The 11,942-nt window shown below is 46.3% G+C and overlaps 1 protein-coding gene across 1 annotated transcript; it reads left to right on the top strand.

Moving 5' to 3' along the window:
* Positions 1 to 1,528: 1,528 nt before the first annotated feature.
* On the top strand, positions 1,529 to 7,978 carry LOC115177290 (NLR family CARD domain-containing protein 3). The gene is made up of 9 exons (XM_029737930.1): positions 1,529 to 1,626; positions 2,731 to 2,990; positions 3,127 to 3,226; positions 4,146 to 4,223; positions 4,425 to 4,475; positions 4,680 to 6,501; positions 6,634 to 6,720; positions 6,833 to 7,000; positions 7,276 to 7,978. The coding sequence occupies exons 2-9, from the start codon at positions 2,760 to 2,762 to the stop codon at positions 7,610 to 7,612; spliced, it is 2,874 nt and encodes a 957-aa protein (XP_029593790.1). The 5' UTR covers positions 1,529 to 1,626; positions 2,731 to 2,759; the 3' UTR covers positions 7,613 to 7,978.
* Positions 7,979 to 11,942: the final 3,964 nt, after the last annotated feature.

Genomic DNA, 11,942 nt, shown 5'->3' with positions numbered 1-11,942 from the left:
TGACTACTAAAACCTACCCTAACCAGAAACCGTGGATGGATGGCGGCATTCACGCAAAACTGAAAGCACGAACCACCGCATTTAACCATGGAAAGAGGACTGGGAATATGGCCGAATATAAACAGTGTAGTTATTCCCTCCGCAAGGCAATCAAACACGCAAAATGTCGGTATAGGGACAAAGTGGAGTCGCAATTCAACGGCTCAGACACGAGATGTATGTGGCAGGGCCTACAGGAAATCACAGACTACAAAAAGAAAACCAGCCACGTTATGGACGCCGACGTCTCGCTTCCACGAAACACCTTCTTTCCCTGCTTTAAGGATAATAAAGTGCCACCGTCATGGCCCGCTAACAAGGACTGCGCCCCCACCCCCTTCTCTGTGGCTTATGTGAGTAAGACATTTAAACGTGTTAACCCTCGCAAGGCTGCTGGCCCAGATGGCATCCCTAGCCGCATCCTCGGAGCATGCTCAGACCAGCTAGCTGGTGTGTTTATGGACATATTCAATCACTCCCTATCCCAGTCTGCTGTCCCCAAATGTGTTAAGATGGCCACCATTGTTCCTGTACCCAAGAAGGCAAAGATAACTGAACTAAATGAATACCGCCCCGTAGCACTCACTTCTGTCATCATGAAGTGCTCTGAGATACTAGTCAAGGATCATATCACCTTCACCTTACCTGCCACACAGCTTAGATATTTGTCACTGATTACTGTACCAATGTGCTTTCGTGAGAATGATTGCTGAACGATCTCCACATAACAACTAAATAGATTCACTGCTGCTATCAAAGTCATTTTTCATCCTCCTCCTCCCCTCCTCCTCTCATCCTCCCCCTACTCCTACCTCTCCTCTTTTCCACCTCCTTCTCTCCTCCTCCTCCTGCTCCTCCTCTCCTCCTTCTGCTTTCACCCTTCCTCCTCCTGCTCCTCCCCCTCCTGCTCCTCCTCGAGGCGGACTTTGCATCTTTTTCAATATGTGTTACATTGCATGTGGGAATGACGTCAGGCGGGGGTATACAAGTGCTTTGAAATGTGTATGTACCATGTATGCGAGAGCTTACTGGTCTTAGCTTACAGGTCTCTTGTATGTTTTTTATGCAATACATGCAACAGCTTGTTATTACTATTATCCAAGTGCTTTGAAATGTGTGTCCCATGTATGTGAGACCTTACATGTCTCTTGTGTTTTTTATTCAATACATGCAACATTTCTGTTGTCTAAACGTAAACCACCCATATAAGTCAGATATGACAAGAATCATCTATGAATCTTGTAAGTGTATTTGCTGCCATATGTGTTAGTTCCAGGTAGAATTCATAAGAATCTTGTTAAATTCTTCTATGTCTTTTCCATATGGGTAGCGTTATTGTCATAGCCATGGGAAGCGGTCTATCTAACACAATAATAGAGTGATAAAACAAGTTCATAGACACATGATTGAACTGTGGACTATGGACTCCTTGAGCTGCTCTGTTATCGTAGTTCTGAGCATGTCACTACCATTCCCACCATCCAACAGGTAAGATAGAGTATTCATACAATCCCTGCATACAGTCAACAGTATTTGGTCAAAAGAGTGCAGGTTGCAGTAGTGAATGTAGGAATATCTTCTGTTCAGGTAAGGGTTCTTACGGGATGCTTGAAGAGTGTTTGTACCAAGTCTCTTGCTGTTTTTTGTACCTCAGGGTTTTTGGCTTGGGTGTGGATGTTATGTTCTACAAAGTCAATAACCAACCTTTTTGTTAAACAATTAGAATGTACTGTATAAGGATCCATATAAGTGGGCTCCCGAGTGGCGCATCGGTCTAAGACACTGCATCTCAGTGCAAGAGGCCTCACTGCAGTACCTGGTTTGAATCCAGGCTGCATCACATCCGGCTGTGATTGGGAGTCCCATAGGGTGGCGTACAATTTGCCCAGCGTTGGCCGGGGTAGGACGTCATTGTAAATAAGAATTTGTTCTTAACTGACTTGCCTAGTTAAATGAAGGTTAAATAAAAAATATAAGATCTGAATTCTATCTCACTTTTCAAATAGGATGTGCTATAGCTCCTACTACTGTAGCTGGTCTTCTATAATGATTGTATACAGTACACGGATGGCCAAAACAATCGATCATGTGACACCATTCATTCCTATGCGAAGACTCAATAGAGCATTGAAGCCAAATGAAGTAGGTTAAGATGAAGTCTCATGGAGACATAACATGCGCAGTTTGAGCTACTCCAGGAAGTGACGTTGCAGGCTAGCTCAGTGCTGCCCCCTCTCATATGATAACTAAAGTTGAAGGCCAACCGGGGTACTGCAGGCTGCTATTAGCAACTAAATTATCCTTATAACTTCTTCTGTGTGCAATTTTGTAAATAATCAGTTCAAGAACATACATTTGGTGTTGTAGATGCAATTATTGGTACCATGATTGTCTCCAAAAATGTTTTGTATTTATATGAAGATTGACCAGAAAGATTGCAATTTTTCCATTCCCTATAATGGGGGATCCTGTTTTCTGCAACCAATGCCTGCAGTACCGCAGTCGGGCTAGAACTTCCGTGGCTTAATGAGGGAGGGCAGTCTTCTCCCCAGTCTTTTTATTAGTACAATATAAAGAATTGGTACAATATAAAGTACTTTGCAACCTAATTAATGAATGGTGCAATATACAGTAAATAAATGCAATTCATAATCATCATTAATACATAACCATACACTAACATATCTGCAGCACCAGCAGCACCACACCTCCATTGGATAATGAGCTCTACAGACCAGCAGCTGCTGCGCTCCCAGCGGGATGTGCTCCTGGAGTGGACACGTGTCCACCCTGCCCCCCTACTACGCTGGCTATGTGACGCCGGGGTCCTTTCTCACGCCCACTACCTGTCCCTGCTGGAGCGTTCGCCCTCCAATGCCATTGCGCAGGCCCTGGAGACGGTGTGCGCAAGTGAGGAGAGCAGCCGCGGCTTCCTGCAGGTCCTGAGGGAGGTGTGTATGTTGATGAGCTACAGTACTTACAGTATAATAACCTGATATGTTACTTACATTAAGCAGGGCATCTTCGTAATTCTGTTCCTGTATCTAACATAATGGTGTCCTGTGACTGTCTCCTTATCAATATAAGGTGCAGGACTACTACTGTGATGAGCTGCAGGTCTGGGTGGAGAGACACTGCAAGGAGAGGACGGAAGGGATAAAGGAGGCCAAACCGGTTAGAGTGGAGGGTGAGCCTGGCTGCAGGGGAGTTGTAGCCTGGTCCCAGATCTGTTTGTACCGTCTGCCAACTCCTATTGTCATTGGTTGGCAGAGCACAAACAGATCTGCGACCAGGATAGGAGGCAAGGCCGTTGTGATGTTTGTAAAAAAACATACTGATGGTTGTAATAGTGTTGTCATTGAGGTTTAGCCAAAGGCAGGCTTCTGATTATGTTTGATAAAAAAATAAGATATTGGCAGTGTGAGCCAAACCTGATGCTGAAAAACTGGAAAATTCATGAATTAATTGTTACTGAATGCGAAGTGAAAGAGCTGATAAAGAATAATTATGTCAGATTTACTTATTGAACTATAGAACATTATGGAGAAATGATTAACAGTGTCAATTCAGGCTTGTAGTATTCAACTGAAGTGCAATTCACTGAACTGTGGCAAAGCCTCTAATGTCTTGCCAAGGTCTTATCTACTGCAGATTGGACTGGCAAGCGGTTTGCGTACATGCTCATCCTTGCACGGCGATAGAAAAGTCATTCATTGTAGCCTGTATATAGTAGTCAATAAAATACTCTGTCAATGTGATAAGACATTCTGTTGAGTTTCCATCTGAGATTGCATTTACCTAACAATGGCTAACTGTGAACTTTAACATCTTCTCACAAAGCAACAGTCTTGATGATGCAGAGGTTGTCGATTCTGCTCGCCCAAAGTCTTTAGTGTTACACTCCTAATGGAAACACACTTACACTCGTGCTTACATTAACATAAAACACTGGCGACACAGTGGTGTGAGGTAAGTCTTAGGTGGAAGTACAGATAGTGTCAAAGACCATTCCATTATCAACAAAGTCTGGGACAACATCTCACCTGATGCCTAGTTATGTTTTTCTAGTTTACATCTATGCATTTTTTTCTGTCTCATCTCTACAGAGAAGAAAAAGCCAAAAAGCCCCATTTCAAAACTGTTCAAAGGCAAGAGTAAATTCACTGTGACCCCTGAAGTCAAAGGTAATGAATTCCATTATCATCCACCATCAATATTAAAGATATGAGATGATTAATCAATTATCACTAACATGCTTTCTAGTGTGCCCAAATGACACACATCAGTAATATGACACAATTAAATGTATTCAATCCCCAGGTGGGGGAAATGTATCTTTCAAATGTGTCAAATGTATAATTTAAATCGTTGTCTTGATAATTTAGTTGAGGAAGAGTTGAAACCTCGGCGGAGCGTAAAATCTTCTCATCTCAGAGGTAGGTTGATAACATTAAGAGTTGGGCCAAACTGTGTAGCACTGACATTGAATTGACTATTGAATCAATATTTGCTTATAAAGACATTATAATACACGAATTGCAGCAACATTTCTCATAGATATGACTTGAGTATCTTATTGTAATGTGTTAGGTATGTTTGCCCATGTTGCATGTAATTTACTTGTCTCCCTTCTATTGCAGTTCCCCTTTCAGCTCACAGAAATACCCTTCTGGAACGTACAGAACGACTTACATCTTACGCAGAAGGGGGAGGGCAGGCCTCCAACTCTGCTTCTCACATTGAGATCCGATACACTGATCTCTTCGTGACCGAGGATAACGAGTCATTTGACAGCAGCCAGCATGAGTACTTCACCCTGGCCAGTCGACGGGCACGCATCTACGCCCACCAGGCCTGCCAACGCATCTGCCCTCACCACCTCCTGAGCCCCCAAGGCACCACAGGGCGCCCACCTAAGCGGGTAAAGGTGAAGGGCATCGCTGGCATCGGCAAGAGCGTGGCAGTGCAGAGGCTGATCTATGAGTGGGCGCTGGGGAAGCACATGCGTGAGTTCACCTGTGTGTTCGACCTCCGCTTCCGCGAGCTGAACCTGATCAAAGCCCCGCTGAGCTTACTGGACCTGCTCGAAGACCGATTCCGTTACTTCAAGACTGTCCTGCCAGAACTTCTGGCCTCGCCAGGTCCCTTGCTCTTCATTCTGGATGGGCTGGACGAGTTTAAATACCAACTGGACTGGAATGCTCCTGACAGGGACATCGGCGTGGACTCCAAGGTGCCTGTATCAGAGCTGATAATGGCGATGATCAAGGGGAGTCTACTCCCAGAATCCTCGGTCATCCTGACATCCAGGCCTTCCACGGACGCTCCTAAGCGGTTCTTCCAGCGTTGCTGCGTAGTCCTGGGCTTCGAGGAGGACCAGGTGAAGGAGTACACCTCCAAGTTCTACAAGGACCCCAAGGTGTCTGAGAAGGTGTACAACTACATCCTGGACAACGACAACCTCTTTGTGCTCTCCTTCATCCCTCTCTATTGCTATATCATCTGCACCGCCTTGGCTGAGTTCTTCTCCAGGCAGGAAGATAGTGACTCATGGTCTCTAGAGTTGAACCCACCTAGGACAGTCAGCGAGGTTTACTACTGCTACCTGTTTACAGCCATCAAGCACCATGCACTGAAAGGGAAGGCAGAGAGGAACACCCTCAGATCGGAGGTATTATCTCTAGTTAAGCAACAGCTGACGAACCTGGGGAGATTAGCTTACGAAAACCTTCTAAAGAGTAAAATCATGTTCGACATACAGGACCTGGAACGTTATGGTCTCACGCCAGTAGATATACAGAACACCTTCCTCAGTCAGATCCTGGTGCCTCTGAAAGAGGAGAGGGTGGAGATGTTTTCCTTCTTCCACTTGACCGTCCAGGAGCATCTGGCCGCCCTGTACTGTGCGATCAACCTCTCAAAGCAGGGTCACATCATCCAGGCTCTGGACTTCTGGTGCTTTGGTGAGATCCCCCCCCCTTCCACCTCCCCAACTCCCCTACTGAGCCAAGACCTCCACCTGGACCAGACTAGGGTGGAGAACCTGCAGATGTTCACTCGCTTCTTCATGGGACTTCTCCGGACCAGGCTGGGGGGGCAGTTGGATGGACTGGTGCTGGCCCCTCTGGAGGTGGGCTTGGAGGGGGAGGATATCCCCACCAGGCTGGGTATCTGGTTCCAGAACCAGTTTAAGGGTAGGCAGCTAGCCAACCAGACGGCGCTGAACCTGCTCCACTGTTTGATGGAGCTGCACATGAAGGAAGTCACCAGCAGGGCGGCACCGGAGATCCGGAGTCTGAACCTGTTCAAGATTAAGCTGAGCATGGTGGACTGTGCAGCGTTACACTATGTGTTGCAGTTCTCCCCACATAGGCTCAAGGAGCTCAACCTGGGATACTCCAACATCGGAAACAGAGGTCTTAGCAGGCTAGCTCCGATATTGCACCGCTGTGAATCTCTTTAGTGGGTATTCATAGCATTTTTCTTGTGTGACTCAGCTTTGCAAATGTTTGATCATTAACAGGGACTAACTGATGAGAAGTATAGCAATTAACTCATTATTGTAGGTAACTATAATTTGTATTTTTTTCTCAGTCTGCGATATAACTGTCTGGAAAGGGAGGCAGCCATCCTGGAATCTGCAGTGTTGAAATCAAACGAGTGTCAGGTGAAGAAGCTGTTGTAAGTGACTCTGAAAATAACATTTTCTGAAAATAACATAATTTCATTTCTAAGACTGTTTCATAGCGCCTCTATCTCACACTTGAACTCTTGACTCCTCTATTTTGTACAGTATGTGTGGTAACAATTTGGGTCCGGAAGGAGTTTTGGAGCTGTGGAATGCCCTGGAGCAGAACACTACACTGGAGGAACTCTACTTGGACATCACTGGCATCACAGAGAGAGGAACAGAGAACATTGTCAACTGCCTCAGCAAGAACACCTCTCTGAAAATGCTGACGTAAGAGAAAGGGGAGAGAGAGATGTGTTATCTTTTTTGTAATATTTATTTTATCTGACTTAATATTACTGCATTGTTGAGGAAAAGCTTGCAAGTAAGCATTTCACTGTACTGTTTACTTCTGCTGTATACTGTGCAGGAGACAAATACACTTTGATTTGAAGTTGACAGTTTTCTCTGAAGTTACAATGGGTGTTGACATACTGCCATCTAGTGTATTTCACAGTTGTTGCTATGATAACATCCTGTCTGACCTGTTATGTTCTCCTTCCCAGCATCGTGGGGAATGACATTGGGGAGGTGGGGAAGAGGAGGCTGAGGGAGCTAGGGCATCGACGGCCGGGGCTCCAGATCATTGGGAACTTTGTGGACGACCTAGGACTGCTAAAGGCCTACCTGGACTGGGTAGAGGAGATACGGGATGACCGGGACCAGATGGACTCAGTGAAGAACGCAGATGCCCTACAGTCTATCTTGAAGGGGCTGAGGGTGGGGGCAGGTGGGGAAAATGGGGAGGGAGTGGAAGGAGAGAACACAGCTAAAGCCCTGGAGCTGGAGACCAAGATCTTGGAGCTTTTGAACGCCCCCACTCACCTGGCTGGAGTGAGATGACTTCACTTAACCTTTTGCTCCGTGAGGAGCACAGGTTATCCACAAAGTGAGATGGCTGATCAAGTCTAAATGGGCAAAATAAAATGCAACCACACCTTTGCATTGTCACAAAACCAGAGAGCAACCTCTGTCTGGTGAAGTCCACAAAGCATATTGCATGTAACAAACTGTTACATGACCTACAGCATGGTCAAGCAAGTGAATGTTTCCAAAATGTTCTGACCACTAAACAACTATTGATTTAGAACCACGGAGAGTTACCACGAGTCTCAAAGAAAACAGCTGCCTCCACTATTCCAGCACCAATTTCAACTTCAACATTTCAACCACATCAAATCACCTATTCCTAGACTAACACAGTGACAACTAAAAGATACCAAAAACTATTTAGTCCAATGAGCTAAATATGATGTGGCTGTCCATGGTTCTGATTTCTATGTGCGTGTGTGTGTGTGTGTGTGTGTGTGTGTGTGTGTGTGTGTGTGTGTGTGTGTGTGTGTGTGTGTGTGTGTGTGTGTGTGTGTGTGTGTGTGCTATTGCAAGTAGTTAAATATGTTGACTCACCCTACTTGTTGATGAAATGGTCAACCGCTCTGTCATACAGTACACACTTTTATTCTTTGTTGTCCTAGGCTACCTGGCTAAAATGCTTGCTCGCTAGCCTGACTTCAATTCATGGCAACATTAGCTAGTTAACATTAGCCTTCTACATCTAGCTACATATTGAACTTCCATCCTCTCAGGCCAGGTGAACAACAATGTATGAATAAATGGTTGGATCAGAATCACTCAGAATTAAGTAAAACCACAAGTCCAAATCCTTATCTCCATCCATGTCTAATTTAGCAAGGGGACAACTTTAGCTAGCTAGCTACCGGAGGACAACACAACGAGATGCAACAATTCAAGTTGTTTCTGTGAATGATGTATGCTCTCAATGCGATTTGATAGGAGTGACGCCAAAATTCAAGCTGGCTTCCCTACACACTTTTTTTTGATGCGCCAGGATCATTCACAATTGTGCTCGCTCAGTTTAGTTGATTGGCATATGTTTGTATACTTTTTTTATCAATGGAGGCCAAATGCTTGCTGGCTTCCCTTGCATTCCATTCAATGCTATTGCGGCAACAATAGATGAACAGAGATGGATGGACAGAGGGGCGCTGTTTTGCTCGCTCGGATGCTTTGTCTGATGAGATACATTCAGCCTCTTGTCGAATTGAAGGACAATTATAAAACACAGAGAGATGAAAGATAAATTATACATTTGTTATTGGTAAAACATTTTTGGGAAGCCTGGCTTTCCTTGGCATCCATGAATGCACGCCACTGCCTATAGCCCTAAATCCTAGCCTTTTATACTTTTCTAATTGGGCCGTAGTGATTATGTTGCCATTGCTGTAAAAGTTGAACGTGTAATAAAGCTCCTTTGCTTGTACTTCGCACTGTCTCTGTGGTAGTGTTTGCCGTGGGATTTTAGAACTCTGCGAGTGACAAACATTGTTTCTGTGAAATGATTTATCAGCTGAACATTGCTGACACTGAGAGCAATGATTAAGAAACTGGATGGAAGTTAGAGTGTCAAAATATATTTTGGGCGGAACAGTGTTACATCTGATACATTTACAGTAATTAGTGTCATGCCGAATGTAACTTGTGAATTAACAAATACAGCTCTGAAAGGTCCTAATTTTCTCAGTCAGAGAGTTGCAGTAAAAAAATTATAATTAAATACTAAAGTAAAAAGACAAACCCAGCATGGCCAAATAGCTCTATTTTCATGTCATTCAACAAATGTAAACGCCTGGGGATGGCTCATTGGCATTTGTCTTGGAACAGGTGCTTTGGTCAGATTACATAAAAATTGAGCTCACCAGTGCTGGGTTTGGCATCGACATGAGAGTGCATAAGCAGAAAATGACCCCATAACTACTGTCAAATATGGAGAATATTTGTTATGGGCTATTTTGCTTCCACACATTTTAGCCAAAAACCTGGTTGCTTCTGCCAGGACTCAGGAGGCTCAAACTTGGCCGCAAGTGGATCTTCCAGCAAGAGAATGACCCCAAGTACACATCAGAATCCACAAAGAAATGGCTAATTGGCTACAAAATCAACAGTTTGCAATAGCCATCTCAGTCTCTGGACTTGAAACCCATTGAAAACCTGTGATTTAAATTGAAGAGGGACGTCCATAAGTGTGGATATCAAGGATTGGATGGATTCTATATGGAGGAATGGTCTAAAACCCCTACCAATGTGTTCTACAACAAACATTGTAGAAAAAGGCTCAGTGCTGTTATCCTTGCAAGGTGAGGTATTGAAAACAAGGTTGTCAATCATTTTGACCCTATTACTTGTTAAACACACTCTTTCAATGTGCAATTGTATTAGTTTAAAATAAAAACATGTGGTGCATACAATCAAGCTTAAATTATTTTCTAACTGACATTTTTGATCTTTATCAAGGGTGTTAATTTCAGACCCCACTGTACTTTATTACTATGTGTTACAGAAACATAGCTACAGTATGATTATAGTAACTGAATACAAAAAAGGTCTCCCTTCTCTTCAAATTATCCTCATAGTATTGATAATGTGTGAAATAATGTGTCAAGTGGAGGATAGAAACAACATTTCAAAACCTGCTTGATTGCAATAAAATCCTATTAATGTCTAGGTTATTGTAACGATCGTCTGGAAGAGGGGACCAAGATGCAGCGTTGTAAGTGGTCATAATGATTTTTAATGATACACTTCAAAAAACAAACAGGGAAAACGAAAGCCAACAGTTCTGTCGGTGCAAACCACACAACAGAAACAACTACCCACAAAACCCCAAAGGAAAACAGGCTGCCTAAGTATGATTCCTAATCAGAGACAACGATAGACAGCTGCCTCTGATTAGGAATCCTACTCGGCCCAAAACAAAGAAATACAAAAACATAGAAAAAGGAACATAGAACGCCCACCCAATGTAACACCCTGGCCTAACCAAAATAAAGAACAAAAAACCTCTCTCTATGGCCAGGGCGTTACAGTACCCCCCCCCCAAAGGTGTGGACTCCGGCCGCAAAACCTGACTCTGAAGGGGAGGGTCCGGGTGGGCCTTCCTGCGGCGGCGGCTCAGGTGCGGGACGTGGACCCCGCTCCACCCTTGGCTTCGGCCACTTAGGTGGCGCCCCTAGCTGCACCGGAGGACTGGTGGGCGACCCTGGCTGCGCCCGGCTGGCGGACGACCCTGGCTGCGTCCGGATGGCGGGCGACCCTGGCTGCGCCCGGCTGGCGGGCGACCCTGGCTGCGCCCGGCTGGCGGGCGGCTCCGGCGGCTCCGGGCTGGCGGGCGGCTGTGCCCGGCTGGCAGACGACCCTGGCTGCGCCCGGCTGGCGGGCGACCCTGGCTGCGCCGGCTGGCGGGCGGCTCCGGCGGCTCCGGGCTGGCGGGCGGCTCTGGCGGCTCCGGGCTGGCGGGAGGCTCTGGCGGCACTGGCCCAGGATTCACCAAGCTGGGGAGACATGAAGGAGGCCTGGCCCTGGGCGCAGGCACAGGACTCACCAGGCTGGGGAGACATGAAGGAGGCCCTGGGTGCAAGCACAGGACTCACCAGGCTGGTGGGCGGCTCTGGCGGCTCCGGACAGGCGGGCGGCTCTGGCGGCTCCGGACTTGTGGGCGGCTCTGGCGGCTCCGGACTGGCGGGCGGCTCTGGCGGCTCCGGACTGGCGGGCGGCTCTGGCGGCTCCGGACTGGCGGGCGGCTCTGGCGGCTTCGGACTGACCAGGATGGGGAGACCCACTGGAGGCCTGGTCCTGGGAGGAGGCACTACAAGGCTAATGCGAGGAGCAGGAACAGGACGTACTGGAGAGAGAGTGTGAGAGGCAGGCACCTGAAAAGCATGGGTCGTTGACTCAGGCCTCACCCCTGGTCCAGCCGAACTACCCGTGTGCCCCCCCCAAAAATGTTTGGGGGCTGCCTCTCGTTCTTCCCGGGTAGGCTCTGATATCTGTCGATCACCTGGCCCCAAGTCCAGTCTCTCCTCCCAATCCACTCCTGATGAGACCAGGTGACCATCTCCTCCCGAGCACGCTGCTTGATCCAGTTGTGGTGGGTAGTTCTGTAACGGCTGTCTTCGTTGTTAGATGAAAAAGAGAAGTCATCGTCTGAGAAAGTGGACCAATACGCAGCGGAGTTAGTGTTCATCATTGAAGTTTAATTTACTTAAGAACACTACACAAAACAAAACAAGAAAACCGACAGCCAAACAGTCCTGTCAGGTGCAAAACACTAAACAGAAACAATTACCCACAAAACCCCAACGGAAAAACAGGCACT

This window comes from Salmo trutta, chromosome 3 (assembly GCF_901001165.1).
Source record: "Salmo trutta chromosome 3, fSalTru1.1, whole genome shotgun sequence".
NCBI classification, from domain to species: Eukaryota; Metazoa; Chordata; class Actinopteri; order Salmoniformes; family Salmonidae; genus Salmo; species Salmo trutta.
The sequence above is the reverse complement of the archived record's forward strand: the minus strand, read 5'-3'. Positions and strand labels throughout refer to the sequence as shown.

Bases quoted from the DNA above. Each gene is read 5' to 3' on its own strand.
- LOC115177290 (XM_029737930.1), top strand. From the start codon at position 2,760: ATGAGCTCTACAGACCAGCAGCTGCTGCGCTCCCAGCGGGATGTGCTC. The intron at 6,502-6,633 runs GTGGGTATTCAT...TTTTTTTCTCAG, and splicing joins CACCGCTGTGAATCTCTTTA to TCTGCGATATAACTGTCTGG. The intron at 7,001-7,275 runs GTAAGAGAAAGG...TCTCCTTCCCAG, and splicing joins ACCTCTCTGAAAATGCTGAC to CATCGTGGGGAATGACATTG.